We start from the raw sequence: 17,515 nt of genomic DNA, 5'->3' as shown, positions 1-17,515 counted from the left end.
GGCATAGGCAAGATGCAGTAGATGGTATAGAGTACAGTATACACATATGAGATGAGTAATGTAGGGAATGTAAACATTATATAAAGTGGCATTGTTTAAAGTGACTAGTGATACATTTATTACATCCAATTTTTAATTATTAAAGTGGCTAGAGATTTAGTCAGAATGTTGGCAGCAGCCACTCAATGTTAGTGATGGCTGTTTAACAGTCTGATGGCCTTGAGATAGAAGCTGTTTTTCAGTCTCTCGGTCCCAGCTTTGATGCACCTGTACTGACCTCACCTTCTGGATGATAGCCGGGTGAACAAGCAGTGGCTCGGGTGGTTGTTGTCCTTGATGATCTTTTGGCCATCCTGTGACATCGGGTGGTGTAGGTGTGCTGGAGGGCAGGTAGTTTGCCTCCGGTGATGCGTTGTGCAGACCTCACTACCCTCTGGAGAGCCTTGCCGTTGTGGGCGGAGCAGTTGCCGTACCAGGCGGTGATACATCCCGACAGGATGCTCTCGATTGTGCATCTATAAAAGTTTGTGAGTGTTTTTGGTGACAAGACACATTTCTTCAGCCTCCTGAGGTTGAAGAGGTGCTGTTGCGCCTTCTTCACCACGCTGTCTGTGTGGGTGGACCATTTCAGTTTGTCCGTGATGTGTACGCCGAGGAACTTAAAACTTTTCACCTTCTCCACTAGTGTCCCATCGATGTGGATAGGGGGGTGCTCCCTCTGCTGTTTCCTGAAGTCCACAATCATCTCCTTTGTTTTGTTGACGTTGAGTGTGAGGTTATTTTCCTGACACCACACTCCGAGGACCCTCACCTCCTCCCTGTAGGCCGTCTCGTCATTGTTGGTAATCAAGCCTACCACTGTAGTATCGTCTGCAAACTTGATGATTGAGTTGGAGGTGTGCATGGCCACACAGTCGTGGGTGAACAGGGAGTACAGGAGAGGGCTGAGAACGCACCCTTGTGGGGCCCCAGTGTTGAGGGTCAGCGGGGTGGAGATGTTGTTATCCTACCCTCACCACCTGGGGGTGTCCCATCAGAAAGTCCAGGACCCAGTTACACAGGGCAGGGTCGAGACCCAGGGTCTCGAGCTTAATAACGAGTTTGGAGGGTACTATGGTGTTAAACACTGAGCTGTAATCGATGAACAGCATTCTTACATAGGTATGCCTCTTTTCCAGATGGGTTCGGGCAGTGTGCAGTGTGATTGCGATTGCGTCATCTGTGGACCTATTGGGGCGGTAAGCAAATTGGAGTGGATCTAGGGTGTCAGGTAGGGTGGAGGTGAAATGATCCTTGACTAGTCTCTCAAAGCACTTCATGATGACGGAAGTGAGTGCTACGGGGGCGATAGTAGTTTGGCTCAGTTACCTTAGCTTTCTTGGGAACAGGAACAATGGTTGCCCTCTTGAAGCATGTGGGAACAGCAGACTGGGATAGGGATTGATTGAATATGTCCGTAAACAAACCAGCCAGCTGGTCTGCACATGCTCTGAGGACGCGGCTAGGAATGTCGTCTGGGCCGGCAGCCTTGCAAGGGTTAAAACTTTTAAATGTTTTACTCAATGTTTTATTCACGGAGAGCCCGCAGGTTTTGGTACCGTGCCGTGTCAGTGGCACTGTATCGTCCTCAAAGCGAGCAAAGAAGTTGTTTAATTTGTCTGGGAGCAAAACGTCGGTAGTTACAAACAGTAGAGGAATGAAATCATCAACATGTATTGATCACATTTTTACTAATGCTGCAGAAATCTGCTTTAAAGCAGATAGATTCACACAGCTTTTACTTTGAAAACAGCTAGCACTAAACAGGAACTGATTAACTGGTCTACCCAACCAAACTCTTTTTTTGGCAGGATTAATGTCGTCAGGATGAATATCCTTCCTCAGCTAAATTATCTATTCCAAAATATCCCCTGCCATCTATCTCAGTCCTTTTTTTCAGAAAATGAATTCCAATATATCTAAATATATCTGGAACAATAAGAAACCTAGAACCAAATTGACCAAACTAATTAAGCCTAAGGATTTAGGAGGGATCTCTTTGCTACATCTGCAACTATATTACTGGTCTGCTCAGATCAAGCACATGATTAGTTGGTGCCTAGACCGACACCACTCACTTTGGGTTGGGATGGAATCAATAGCATGTCATCCAAGAGCATTAGCTTCCTTACCATTTATTAGTAGCTTTGAAAATATCCTGGTCTTATCTGACAATTTTACAGTACATAGAACACTCTTAGCTTGGAAAGATGCAAGGAGGTACTTGCAGATTCCAGACCATATATCACTCTGGTCACCGATTGCCCTTAATCCAGGACATTCTTAAATTGTTCAGACAGATAAAAACAGAGTTTGACTTACCCAACAAATATTTTTTAATGATCTACAACTTAGACACTTCATATAAGGGTCAGAAGAAAGTCGATAAACTACGTTTTAAAATGACTGAAGTTGAAAAACTATTGACGAATCCTACTGTTCGGAGAGGTTTAATCTCCGACATATATTATATTTTATTGAACAAAAGTGCCTCATCCTATGATGCGTTGAGATATGTTTGGGAGAGAGACATTGAACATGCATTCGGTGAGGAAGAATGGGCTTCTATCTGCAAAGGGTCTCCCCAAATGCACCTCCATAAGCATACAATAACTGCATTTAATTATTTTTCATTGAACCTACTTTACACCTGTCCGCCTTCACAGAATGTTTTCCAATGCATTACATTTATGTTTCAAATGTAAACAGGATACTGGAACTTTATGCACGTTTTTTGGTACTGTTGCAGAATCCAGTCTTATTGGAACGATGTTCATTTACACATCCAGAAGATCTTGGGTAGACAATTTGCTTTTTCACTGAATTTATATTTGCTCTACTTTGGTTGTAGCGCCGTGTTTGACCCTGACTTTGAACTCTGTTCAATACCCTTGTTTACTTAGCCAGAAAATGCATATTGTTATTATGTTCCACACTTGAAGTACCATCTGGGTGAATTTAGCTTTCTCAAGCTTCTGCTGTTCTACCCCTAGAGGCATTTACCTTTGATTTGCACCAGAAGTCTGATACATTTTGGAAAATCTGGTCTCCAGATTAGTAGAAAACCTCCCATAAATGCCCCGTGTTATAATTGTGATGTTTATATATATTTTTTTCTCCATTTTATGACTGCCTTTTTGTATAATATTTTTTTAAATGTTATTTAAGCTTTGTTTAACTAGGCAAGTCAGTTCATCTTACTTACAATGACGTCCTACCCCGGCCAAACCCGGACGACGCTGGGCCAATTATGCGCTGCCAAATGGTGCTCCCAATCACGGCCGGATGTGATACAGCCTAGATTTTTGCTGTGTCCTTATTTATTTTATTGTACTTAGTCTATGTGGTGCAGTTTTTTGTTGTTGGTTGTCTATGTAACCCCTGTTAAAAGAAAATAACATTATAATAAAAAGATCATTACAAAAAATAAATAAAACAGCTAGCACACATCCTGTTGCAGTCCCTCCTCTAAGTAATTAAGAATTGTGGATGACATAAGAAACGTTAATTCATGCAGTCGAAATGATTATCCGTCGTAGTTGTTTAAGTCCGGATATTGATTGAATGAACCGTACACGGATCAAACGTGTTTACTGAAAAAACATTTGTATGGGTGTTTTCAAGTCCAAAACGCTTGCTTGCTTGCTACACCAAAGAAAGCAAAGAATAGAAACTGGTTACATCCTGTACATTTGTGTCACCTGCAGGTCAGTGAAGCGTAACGCACAACCTGGGAACAAAGTTCATCTACTGTAATTTATGTAATAAAATCTGTCATCTCAACATACGGGTTTATTATATTGTTATTTTAAGGCGATATTATCTATGGCTGGAAGGCATTCCAACCCGACCAATCAGTGTCAAACAACATACATTTTCTACCTCTTTTAGGATAGATTGGAGCAATAGGACTTGTTATACAACTACTGAAGGAGTTTTCTTATCTCGATGGTGCATCACTAGGGTCGGTTTTAACTGCAGCCTATCGTTTGGTTTTTAGTATTGTATAAACAGATTTTTTTTTAAAGGATTTCTTAGATAATGTTTTCGAGGATTGCATTTGGCTCTCAGCCTCTTCGGTCGAATGTATTTTTTTCCAAACCAGTGAAACTTTTGCAAAAACTAAGGACAACTTTTCCTTCACAAGGCAGTTGGTGAGTAACAATGCAGAAAACATGTTCATCCGTGACTCGTGATCAATATTATTGTTATAGGCCTATGCGAAAATTGGTAACATCATGGGAAATAAACTCTAAATAGATTGCCACTACTTGTTACGATACATGTTATCATTCAGTGTTCCAGCTGCTGGGAAAAACAACCCCTATATGCAACTGCGGAAACATATTGTTGTCACTTTTCATACTTAAACTGTTCACAAAATTGACCGACTGAGTGTATACAAACTGAATAATGCATTTGATTTATTCTCTGGAGACACCAAAGGTATTTGAGCTGCAGAAGTTTCAAGAATCCTCCCAACCCAAAATCGAGTGACTGTAAGCCTGTGTGGTCTATTGCGCAATCACAGATAATTAATTATTGTCGACTTGTTACATTTGTGTAACTTCCAATATTTTCTCTTTGCTCTTTCATTTTAAATTGTAATTTTAGAATAGGGTGTAGATTAACCTTGGCTGCTATTGGATATGGTGGGGCATTTCCTCAAACTAGCTCAGAAATAATATTTTCAGCAGATCTCAAAATGAAAGTATCATGTTTCAGCTGAGGGTGCTGCCTCATTCGGAAAGCATTCAGACCCCTTGACATTTTCCACATTTTGTTACGTTACAGCCTTATTCTAAAATGGATTAAATTGTTTTTCCCCCCTATATCAATTTACACAACAATACCCCCTAATGACAAAGCAAAAACGGGTTTAGATTTTTTTGCAAATGTATTGAAAATAAAAAAACGCTAATATCACATTTACATTTAGTTTTCAGGCCCTTCTTTACTCAGTACTTTGTTGAAGCACCTTTGGCAGCGTTTACAACTTTGAGTCTTCTTGGGTATGATGCTACAAGCTTGGCACACCTGTATTTGGGGAGTTTCTCCCATTCTTCTCTGCAGATCATCTCAAGCTCTGTCAGGTTGGATGGGGAGCGTCGCTGCACAGCTATTTTCAGGTCTCCAGAGATGTTTAATCGGGTTCAAGTCTGGGCTCTGGCTGGGCCACTCAAGGACATTCAGAGACTTGTCCCAAAGCCACTCCTGCGTTGTCTTGGCAGTGTGCTTAGGGTCGTTGTCCTGTTGGAAGGTGAACCTTCAACCCCGTCTGAGGTCCTGAGCAGGTTTTCATCAATGATCTTTCTGTACTTTGCTCCGTTCATCTTTCCCTCAATCCTGACCAGTGGCGACCCATCATTCAGGGCAGGTGAGGCAGAGCCCCACCTGTTTTGAGCCCCACATTTTTTTTGCATTAAAACAATAGGAGCATTGCACCGTGATCGGCTCAGTGTTCTGTCAATCATGGGGCCTTTAGTAAGGGTAGACATCAATAATGTAAGCCCTTTGGGCCCTACAATAGACTTTAATTAGAAGTGCCATTCCAAGAAGGCTCAAGGTCATTGGCCACAGATAAAATGACATCAAATAACATATCAACAGTAGCTTTGATTGGACTGATCATGTCAACATCTTACTTTCAAAATCTTAGCTAGCAGTCATCATAAGTCAAGTAGACAATCTACTGGCAAATCCTTTTTAATCCTTGTCATTTTAAGAGAAATAATGAAGATAAAACATATCGGCGCTCCATTGGCCATAAACATTACACAACAAGTTGGAAATCGCAAATTCAACAATGAGTTGTATGGAAGGAATCGGTGACAGTGGCTAACCGCAAGCATTGCAACTGGGAAGTCAGACTGGGAAAATAAGTTTTGAATGGCCATCCAACTCGGAATTATAAAATATTCTTTTATGACAAAATTTGCCCACGAAGGACCGCCGCGCACAACAAGGTGAGTCCAAAAATGTCTTATCTGCTGCTGCATAAATTATGTTTCCCACGGGGTCCAGTACGAAAAAATGTATGCACTCGCTACTTAAAGTCGCTCTGGATAAGAGCATCTGCTAAATGATACAAACATAATACATTTTTCTAAATATTAGCTTGCTGGCTAGCATTTGAGGCCAGCAAACACAGTCCTCATGCTTGGAATGTATTTCCTCCAACATTATAATGAAAAGGTGCCTCTTGGTCCCAAAACACATATTTTCTGGAGACTTGTGCGACGAGTGCTGATGATGTCGCCCACTGTGTGAACTTTCCGTAGCATGATTGCGTCCAGAATGAGAAGAAATCCGCACACAATGCATCCCCGTGGTGGACGGGGCCCTTACACTCTGTAAGATGTTAACAACAGAGGGCTCAAGATCTAAATCGGACCATTTTCCCTGTTCAGCAGCCAGGCCCACAGCTTCAGGCGGCAGGGATTCAGATGCCACAATGTGCCCTCCGCCTGTGACAATAGGTCCGGCCTCCAAGGTAGTTCCCATGCTGTCCCCGCTAGGAGCGACAGTATTGTCCTTAATCTGATTGCCCCTCAGCCATCTTGGGGCAATCAGAAGGACCTGGTGGACTGATTCTGTCCAGAGTCGTTGGAATCATCGTGATTGGGGGGAAGGTGTATAGTTTCTTCCTCGGCCACTCGTGGGCCAGGGCATCTAGGCCACATGGCCTGGGGGGGTTGAATATTGAGAACCAGAGAGGTACAGAGAGGCTCAGAGAGGTACACACTGTGCCTCTCTGAGCCAAACAGATCCATCTCCGCTTCCCTAAAGAATCCCCACGTGACTCACTATTCAGGGATGTAGTCGCCACTCCCCTTCCGGAGGGGAGAATGCAATCTCTAGTTGGAGAGCTTCTCTTTTCAGGGGGTTGGCTGTTGTAGTTGACCAGACCCCTCTGAAAGGCGGTGGCCGGCATCGGAACTGGAGTTTTTATGTTATGTCCCTGCCTGTGCTGGTGGGGGCACCACTGCTGACCCGGAGCCTATTGATGTGGGTGATCTGGGCGTGGCTGGTTTGGGGGAGGAACCAAGCAGCCTTTTGAGACAGGGGAAAGCTGAGGTCTAGACTGTAATTGTCTCTGCCCTGCGTTACCCTACCCAGAGGGACCCATGCAACACTGCAGGGTCTCTCTGTCCTTCTGCAGCTTCGCCATTTGGTCCAAAATGGCGTCCACACCAGGACCAACAATTTGGCCTGGGGAGATGGGGAGCTCCATAAAAGTTTTTATCACAGAGGCTGACATTTTTGTCTGTGAGAGCCAACACTGTCTGTGTGATGAGATGACCGTAAACAGGGCTTTGTCATTAGCACGTGACATCATAGCCAATCGTGCTTCATATACTGTAGGCGTGGGCCGAGAGTAGCACAATACATGCAGCTGAAAGGGGAATCCACAGCCTGAATTGCATGCTCTAAGCCTAGGCACATCCATACTGGTGGAATGGGCATCAATACGAAAGGTATTGATGTGAGAAGCCAGACTCAACTGATACAGTAACAGACTATGTGTGAGGAGAGGTCCTGAGAACAGAGTGGTCAGGCACGCGGCTCTGAATCTCACTCCGGCAACAGCTTTCGGAGTCTCCCCTAGCCTGGGTGGGAGCTGCATGAACTGTCAAGTGTAGACACGGCCTAAATGTCTAGCCTAACCAATGCATTTATTCTCCCTCTCTGTCCATAGTGTTGAATGTGCACCACCCCCTCCCTGGCCCTTGACTCCCATTCACCCTACCCGGTCCTCATCCGTCTCACATCCTAACCATTTAACTCATTTACTTGGACTGCTTTTCCCTACTGTAGGCCCCATTTTGACACTCCATATGACACTATCTCAAACGATGTCCTATTGAAACTGTTTCCATGGCTCCCATAATTTTTCTGAAAATCCGCTTATGAATATCACCCTTTATTGAATTCCATATTAATCTAAAGGCTTTGTACGAACTCCAGTTTGTTAAACCCCGGATCATTTCAGATCTGTAACTTCAGCTCTCTCTCTATTTTCCCACCTAGTGCAGTCCATGTGGACAGTCCACCCACTATCCCCACACTTACCACCAGCTATGCCCACGGCACCTCCTCCAAGTCTCTACTCTTCAGTACGGTCGGTGGGAGCCTCCAAGCTTCAGCTGAACGCTTTCCAGACCGGGAGGCTGTAGTGTTCCTACAGGAGGGGGTTAGGAAGACCTTCTCACAGCTCCAGCAGGATGTGAGTGGTGTCTACTTCTTATTTTCTACTAATCCTATGCCAAACAGATTAGGGGTACAAAAGGGCTCTTCTGTAGTGTGTGCAAGACTTCAAATCCTTGATTCCTCAACTCCTTGCCTCTATCTCAAAGCTCATTGAAGGAGGAGATCCATGGCGAGAGAGTTAAGGAATCAAGGATTTTGAGGCTTGCACACTTCAGACAGAGCCAAGACCCGTGTCCTCTCGCCCCCTCCAAAGGGAATTGGAACATCTAATTGAAACAGCATGTTCTACGCCCATTTAAGGGAAACAGTATGTAGGCAGATATTTAAAAAAGCAAAGTGTGTTATTGTTTCCAATATGAAAATAGTAAAACACGTGAGTACACAAAATGGCTTCTCGCAGGTCTACGTACTCTCATCCATACCTACACATGCAGTCAGAGCTGGGCCTACAGCAAGTCTAAGAAGCGGTAGATCTGTTCTATGTGCACTATTTCCATGCTTCCCATTCTTAAGTTTTGTTTTTGTATCTTTTACTTTTTTGTACACCAGCTTCTTTTTGGTTATTGAAAAGATATTTCTCAGTGGTTTAGATGGTGCAATGATTCGGAGCCATGCCATTCTGAAGAGGTTTATTCTACCTGTAAGATTTATGGGAAGATTGCTCCATTTAATTAGATCGGCTTTCAAATTGTTGAGTAATGGAATAAAGTGATCTTTATATATTTGTTGTTTGTTGTCACTTATTAAGCATCCTAAGTATTTAATATTTTTGGTCCTCTTAAAGGATTGCTGTATATCATGAGTTATTTTTCCTATTGCCTTTATTTCATTTTTTTACCTCATTAATTTTATATCCTGAGATTTATGTATTCCTAAAACATTTTTATCAAAGGGGGCATAGAGTTTTCAATATTACTCAGGTATATCGGGAGATCATCTGTAAATAAGTTTAGTTTATATTAATGTTTACCATGATACCTGTTACGTTTGGGTCCTGTCTTTCTGTAAGCGGTTCAGTAGACAGTGCAAACAGGAGAGGGGAGAGGGGACATCCCTGTCTTGTGCCCCGCCCCTTTCCGAAAGAAATTTAATCAGATAATGTGTTATTTGGTAAATTTTTGCTTTAGGACATTTATATAATGTTTGTATAACATTTATTATTTTAGCTGGAAAGTTTTGAATAGAAAGGCTATTCAAGATTGTCGAAAGCCTTTTCGGAATCAACAGCCATTATTGACAAATCTCTATCTTGTTTTTTTGCATATTGTATTAAACTGAAACATGTTCTTGCATTTGTTTTGTATCTATTTTTAAGAAACCCTGTTTGATATGTATCAAGTCTGAATTTTTGCCATTCTATTGCTTATAAGCTTTGTTGTTATTTTATTATCACAATTTATTAAACGTATGGATCTATAATCAGCAGGGGACTCTCCAGAGATTCCTGGTTTTAATATAACTTAAATAATTGTTTGATACATGGAACTAGGAAGTATTGAATTGAGTGACGTGTGTTGTCAATTGTGTAAATGGGGGAGCTACTTTGTCCCAAAATGTTGAATAGAACTCTATGGGAAAGCCATCCATTCCTGATGCTTTCTCAGCGTGAACGTTTTAACAGTATCTAATATTTATTTTTGGGTGACCTCTGTTTTTAGTGATTCTTTTTTGTCTGGTGATAATTAGAGGTCGACCGATTAATCGGAATGACCGATTACTTAGGGCCGATTTTCAAGTTTTCATAACAATCGGTAATTGTCATTTTTGGACACTGATCATGGCCGATTACATTGCACTCCACAAGGAGACTGTGTGGCAGGCTGACTACCTGTTATGCGAGTGCAGCAAGGAGGCAAGGTAAGGTGCTAGCTAGCATTAAACTTATCTTATAAAAAACAATCAATCATAATCACTAGTTAACTACACATGGTTGATGATATTACTAGTTTATCTAGCTTGTCCTGCGTTGCATATAATCGATGCGGTGCAATTTGTCATTGAATCACAGCCTACTTTGCCAAACGGGTGATTTAACAAGCGCATTTGCGAAAGAAGCACTGTCGTTGCACCAATGTGTACTTAACCATAAACATCAATTCCTTTCTTAAAATCAATACACAAGTGTATATTTTCAAACCTGCATATTTAGTTAATATTGCCTGCTAACAGAGTCAGGGTATATGCAGCAGTTTGGGCTGCCTGGGTCGTTGCGAACTGTGTGAAGACCATTTCTTCCTAACAAAGACCTTAATTAATTTGCCAGAATTGTACATAATTATGACATAACATTCAAGCTTTCTTCAAAATTTGGCAGCCCTAATGTATTGTTTTCTCTTTATTCAACCCGCCTGCCACCCACCAGCCCTACATCAACACAATATTTCATGACCCTAAACCCGACTGCCCCGCCGCAGTTGAAAGGGCGGCCGCCAGTTGCCCATCACTGTGCTACAGAATTACACAGTTTCACAGATACTGTACATTATCAGTGGGCCCTTGGCTCAGTCTGGTTTCAAACTTTATTCATAACATTAAATACTGGCAGACATTTGATACTGGCAGTTAAACAGGTCAAAGATAGGAACATCAGTACTTAGTTGCAACAGATAATTGTAGACTAAGTGAAAAACGACTTATTTAAATATGGTACATACTGTCACACCCTGATCTGTTTCACCTGTCTTTGTGATTGTCTCCACCCCTACCCTGAGCCTGCCTGCTGGCCGGTACCGTTGCCCCACTTCTGGTTTTCTGACCCCTGCCTGCCTTGACCTGTCTATTGCCTGCCCCTGTTGGATTATTAAACTATTGTTTATTCGACATGGTCTGCATCTGGGTCTTACCTTCATACCTGATAGATACATGGTTAGCTCCCGTTTCCATTCCCCCAAGGGAATGCATCGGTCTGTGTCTCCTCGCACCTACGATCATGTTTAGTACATATCAATCCATTTCAACAGTTTATCAACGACATGGAAATAATGAATCAAATCATTTTCCATTACACAAGGGGTTGCACAAAAGGGAACATCAGGTGGATTGGACGTCAATACATTAGCTGTCTCTCCCCTCTTGTTCAGTTGGAAACAGCTTTGCACGAGTTTGCAAACGCAGCGCTGACATCACACACAGAGCCCAAACAAATACGAGGAGGAGATTCCCAAAACAAATTTAGAGAAGGGGTTGACTGGATGAAAATTCATCACCGTTTACTATCTACTGTTGCACATGATGCTCTTTTGTCCTGTAGATTTAAAAAAGGAATCTGTTACTTCATGGACATAAACTCAGCCAAAAAAAAACATCCCCTTTTCAGGACCCTGTCTTTCAAAGATAATTTGTAAAAATCCAAATAACTTCACAGATCTTCATTGTAAATGGTTTAAACACCGTTTCTCATGCTTATTCAATGAACCATAAACAATTAATTGACATGCACCTGTAGAACGGTCGTTAAAACACTAACAGCTTACAGACGGTAGGCAATTAAGGTCACAGTTATGAAAACTTAGGACACTAAAGAGGCCTTTCTACTGACTCTCTCACCAAAAGAAAGATTCCCAGGGTCCCTGCTCATCTGCGTGAATGTGCCTTAGGCATGCTGCAAGGAGGCATGAGGACTGCAGATGTGGCCAGGGCAATAAAATGCAATGTCCGTACTGTGAGACGCCTAAGACAGCGCTACAGGGAGACAGAACAGACAGCTGATCGTCCTCGCAGTGGCAGACCACGTGTAACAACACCTGCACAGGATCAGTACATCCGAACATCACACCTGCGGGACAGGTACAGGATGGCAACAACCACTGCCTGAGTTACACCAGGAATGCACAATCCCTCCATCAGTGCTCAGACTGTCCGCAATAGGCTGAGAGAGGCTGGACTGAGGGCTTGTAGGCCTGTTGTAAGGCAGGTCCTCACCAGACATCACCGGCAACAATGTCGCCTATGGGCACAAATCCACCGTTGCTGGACCAGACAGGACTGGCAAAAAGTGCTCTTCACTGATGAGTCGCGGTTTTGTCTCACCAGGGGTGATGGTCGGATTCGCGTTTATCGTCAAAGGAATGAGAGTTACACCGAGGCCTGTACTCTGGAGCGGGATCGATTTGGAGGTGGATGGTCCGTCATGGTCGGGGCGGTGTGTCACAGCATCATCGGACTGAGCGTGTTGTCATTGCAGGCAATCTCAATGCTGTGCATTACAGGGAAGACATCCTCCTCCCTCATGTGGTACCCTTCCTGCAGGCTCATCCTGACATGATCCTCCAGCATGACAATGCCACCAGCCATACTGCTCGTTCTGGCCAGCGAAGAGATGGGATCTCAATCCCATTGAGCATGTCTGGGACCTGTTGGATCAGAGGGTGAGGGCTAGGGCCATTCCCCCAGAAATGTCCGGGAACTTACAGGTGCCTTGGTGGAAGAGTGGGGTAACATCGCACAGCAAGAACTGGCAAATCTGGTGCAGTCCATGAGGAGGAGATGCACTGCAGTACTTAATGCAGCTGGTGGCCACACCAGATACTGACTGTTACTTTTGATTTTGACTCACCTTTGTTCAGGGACACATTATTCAATTTCTGCTAGTTACATGTCTGTGGAACTTGTTCAGTTTATGTATCAGTTGTTGAATCTTGTTGTGTTTACAAAAATATTTACACATGTTAAGTTTGCTGAAAATAAACGCAGTTGACAGTGAGAGGATGTTTTTTTGCTGAGTTTGTGTTATCTTAAGCAGTTGTGGCTATTTAACAAGACCCCTATGGTTGGAAGAACGCAGTGAGCTGGGTTAGAGGCAAAGTCTAACCTGGCGTGATCTCCAGGTTATGAAAGCATTAAACTAAGTTCAAATGTGACCAATGACACAAAACGTATTAACAGTATTTGTCCTGGGACTACGGTAACCAGGCAGTAGCTGGTATCTGATTAGAAAGTGATTTCTACGGCACTTACCTGCTGTGGATACAGCTACCCATGATATGACTCTGCATAGCGTGTATAGAGTTCAGATAGACTTTATGAAGTTAAACATTCATTCGGCGATAAAGAATTGTCACGTGTTCAGCGTGTTTAGGTAACAATCAGCTGTGCCGCTCACTCAGTTTGGTTTAATTGTTTAGGTTCTATTGATAGTAATAGTAATCAATAATGGATTTCTGCAGTTTTTTTTTAATGCGGTTCTGATTAATTCAATGTTGAAATGTGCACTACAAAATACCCCTTTAGATATGTTTTACCATATCTCTATTGCTACTGTTTTACTCAACTGCCTCTTTCAATTCCCCTGTCTCTTTCAGCAATGCTGCTGTGAATCGCTTTCTAGCGTCCAGCTATGCATTGATTACCATTACCTCTTTGTGCTGACTGTGCTCCATTATGGCTCAGGTGGAACAGGCTGCTGCAGGCCTTCTGGCACTGGGACTGAAGAGGGGGGACCGACTGGGCATGTGGGGACCCAACACATATGAGTGGGTCCTGTTCCAGTTTGCCTCAGCCAAGGCTGGCATCATACTGGTGAGCGCTGACACTGGTGGCATGGAGGAGGAATCTTAATTGGGGAAAGAGGTTTATCAACCTCTTTTGTGAAGTCAAGTACATTAAAGCGGATGTTTTCAGTGGTTATGCTTTGCCTTCTGACAGGTGTCTGTGAACCCAGCCTATCAGGTGCAGGAGTTGGAGTTTGCTTTGAGGAAGGTGGGTCACTTGAGTTGGCACGTCATGTTTTGTTCCATGAAAGTTGCACTGGGTGTGGCGCTCTTAAGTACGGTGCAGAGATTATTACTTTTTAACAGTTTATTATGAGGATAAAGGCAATGGTGTTCATTGGTGGTAATAACAGTGTGTTCATTGGTGGTAATAATGTAGTTTCCTGCTTTGGTCCAGGTTGGATGCAATGCCATTGTGTGCCCGACCCAGTTTAAGACCCAGAAGTACTGTGACATGCTCAGGCAGATCTGTCCAGAGATGGACACTGCTAGCCCAGGATCGGTCAAGAGTGCCAGGTATGACCACACTGTTTTCATATACAATCACAACTCTTCTTTTGACGAAATCACACAATTTCAGTTACAGTGAATGATGATCAAATTACAATGGGTTGTGTTCTAGTGGGTGCAAAGCTCTAAATATTGCAGATAGAAAAAAAATTCTAGAGCTCAGATGATTCTCTGTTCTATTCTACATGACTGAGAAGCATGGCTGTCTGTTCTACATCATGTGTTTCTATCGGAATGTTTTGTTACATTTAGTGCTGAGCGATTAGAGCTTTTTGAGATCGGTTCAGTTGGATTGAAAAATAATCATGTTTTTGGGAGAAAAAAATCAACATTAAACGCAATATACATTTTGTGGGTTGAATGCTGTAACAACACAGAGTAAAATAATTAAGGAAATCCCATGATGGAGGTGACTGGCCATAACTGCTTATCACTTATTAACCATCATTTATTCACATTACTTTACTAAAATATTTCAGTTGTTGTGTATATTTGATGACTTTATTATTTCATGCCAAGTCATCATCTCAATAGAGCTCCGTATGCTGTCTGACAAAATCACTATTTTAGTAATTCTTCAAAGTAAATAAGGCATACTTTTATGACTGCTAAATACCAACTATCAACACTTAGATCAGGAATGGGCAACTAGCGGCCCCCCTTTTTTTGAAGGCCTTCGGATCAATAAAAAATGTAATACAAATATATGTATATATTTTTTGGGGGGGAAACTCCGTCGTCTCAACTTACTGTTAGAATAGTAGCATACACAAGGTGCAATTTCGAAATTTGGTTGTGCATCTGCAGTTTTTCTCTTGTTATGTTAGTCACTGATAGTCAGTCAATTAGCCTATGTCAGCAAAAAAAAATTTGATTGCTAAGTTTGTTTAGTGGCCAGATATCTAAACTTGCTATCATGGTTGAATTACTAGCAGGGGGGCCCCCACTGATTACATTTTATTTTAATTATTTTGGTCAGTCTCACTCAGATATCATATAAAAAAACTGCAAACATTTCTTCTCTGCCCCATGGCAAAATGTGTAGAATTGCAGCAAACTTGCTTTAAAACTGCAACATTTTCTCTACACCGAATGTCAAAATGTGCACCCTCATCAAAGTTGCCCATCCCTGACTTAGATCTTGTACTTTCCAGTATAGATACCACTAGGTTGCACATTCTTCTGTCTCTTTTACGTAGCAGTTGTAAAAGAAGCACGGACCGAAAAAGTTTGCGCACAATGAATTATGGTCATTGTAGTAATTGCCACATTATCTGCGCTCAACTATGTAGAATTTTGGCCTGTTGGAAACTACAACTTCCTACTATATCGCACAGTTGGGGCTTGATATGATTTATCTCTACAGAAACTGTGTAATGTGCTTATTAAACTCACAGAAAAAAAGAAACTGACTTCAGTCAATTAGTTGTTTAAAAATTACCGAAATGTTGGTTAATCGCTCAGCACTAGTTACATTGCACTCCACTGAGCTCACACGATTATCTGTTCTATTCGACATATTCTGTTCTACATAATGTATTTCTATCTGAATTTTGTTACGTGTGACCCTTCCTCCTCAGACTCCCTGACCTCCACACAGTGATAGTGACAGACAGCCGGCAGCCGGGGATGTACCACCTAGAGGACGTGATGCAGGCAGGGAGCAGCCAGCACATTCAGCAGCTGGAGGAGCTGCAGAAGAAACTGTCCTTCGACGACCCCATCAATATTCAGTTCACATCGGTACTTTTAGTAAACTGTATATACTCTCGCTCTCTATTCTTCCTATTTGATCCTGTGCTCACAGTTCGTCTTTACATGGTGATGGTGTTCAACAAATCTATACTGTGAATTAATGTTAAATCCTCTGTTGACAGTGATCTGAATCATAATACTCAACAGCCCCAGTTGACCTATTCAAGTGCATTTGCAAATATGCATTGCTTTGTGCCCACTATTTCTGACGTACTTGTTTGTCTTGATTCAGGGTACGACAGGGAACCCCAAAGGTGCCACCCTCTCCCACCACAACATCGTCAACAATGCCTACTTAATTGGCATGCGACTTGGATATGATTGGAGGGTGAGTGCCCTGCCCACAGACACACATGATTCCAGACAATGAGTTAGTTAGGCTGCGTTTGGACAGACAGCCCAATTCAGATTTTTTTTCTTCCACTAATTGGTCTTTTGCCTAATCACATCAGATACTTTCACATCAGATCTTTTTCAGAGCTGATCTGATTGGTCAGAAGACCGATTAGTGAAAAAAATATCCGAATTTGGCTGCCTGTCTAAACATAGCCATAGAGTCACTGGGGTAGTCTTTAATCCATGTCCCCTCAGTCTCAGGTACGCGTGTGCCTGCCTGTGCCCCTGTACCACTGCTTCGGCTCGGTGGGTGGTGGCATTGTCATGGCCACGCATGGCATCACGTTGGTCTCTCCCTCCACTGGATACGACGGGCGTGCCAACCTGGCAGCTATAGAGAGTGAAAGGTATGGTAGAAATATCTAATTCCAGGTGGAAAACATGCATTCAGTGTTATTGAGGACATTTCTGGGACAGTAAACTGTGGTGTAGGTTGTGTGCCTTGCGCCTCAATCAAGTGTATCTACTTTTCCACCCCCTCCTTCCACCAGGTGTACCTTTGTCTATGGCACTCCTACTATGTACATCGACATGCTGGGCCAGCCTGACTTGGCCAAGTTTGACTTGTCGTCAGTGGAGGGAGGTGAGAGAACTCAGCTCATTTGTTTCTGTTGTAATCATATTCTCGAAATCGGCTGGATTGAACATTAGTTGGGATGGCCATTGATTGGGATGAAATCCTGCATACTCGGGGGTCCTATAGGACTGTTATTGAGCAATCTTGATATTGGTTATATCTGTATCTTAGATGATGTGTTTATTTATGCATTTTAGGCATCATGGCTGGTTCCCCGTGTCCACCTGAAATAGTGAAGAAGGTCATTTCTACCATGGGCATTAAGGAGCTTGTAGTGAGTAATGTTTTCTTAATTAAGTTAATTGATTAATTCAAGTTAGCTAAATGATTACTGAATATCATTTATTGTCCAGAGAGTTCACTCACCTGGTTTCCCAGGCCTGAGTCAGTCCCTGGTTAGAGGTGGAAGCTCAAAACCAGCTGTGGGGGAAACCCTTCAGGACCTTCACTGCTGGGTAAACTTAATATATTTCTTCGTTAGAGAGAGACATTTTCATACGAGAACGTCCTTCCAGATTCATTATCGCAGAGTTGTGTG

The 17,515-nt window shown here is 42.6% G+C and overlaps 1 protein-coding gene across 1 annotated transcript in view; it reads left to right on the top strand.

Annotated features, from left to right (window-relative positions):
- The first annotated feature begins 3,539 nt into the window (after positions 1-3,539).
- The window catches only part of acsf2 (acyl-CoA synthetase family member 2), a 32,479-nt gene continuing 18,503 nt past the window's right edge, over positions 3,540-17,515 (top strand). The window contains exons 1-10 of the mRNA XM_029708226.1: positions 3,540-4,193; positions 8,071-8,266; positions 13,639-13,767; positions 13,894-13,947; positions 14,137-14,255; positions 15,830-15,992; positions 16,237-16,332; positions 16,596-16,747; positions 16,892-16,983; positions 17,175-17,251. Coding sequence (XP_029564086.1) covers positions 4,081-4,193; positions 8,071-8,266; positions 13,639-13,767; positions 13,894-13,947; positions 14,137-14,255; positions 15,830-15,992; positions 16,237-16,332; positions 16,596-16,747; positions 16,892-16,983; positions 17,175-17,251 — 1,191 coding nt within the window. The 5' untranslated portion in view covers positions 3,540-4,080. The remainder of the gene's footprint in view (positions 4,194-8,070; positions 8,267-13,638; positions 13,768-13,893; positions 13,948-14,136; positions 14,256-15,829; positions 15,993-16,236; positions 16,333-16,595; positions 16,748-16,891; positions 16,984-17,174; positions 17,252-17,515) is intronic.

The sequence above is a fragment of the Salmo trutta genome, chromosome 2 (genome assembly GCF_901001165.1).
Source record: "Salmo trutta chromosome 2, fSalTru1.1, whole genome shotgun sequence".
Classification (NCBI taxonomy): domain Eukaryota; kingdom Metazoa; phylum Chordata; class Actinopteri; order Salmoniformes; family Salmonidae; genus Salmo; species Salmo trutta.
This window is presented reverse-complemented; position numbering and strand designations above follow the sequence as displayed.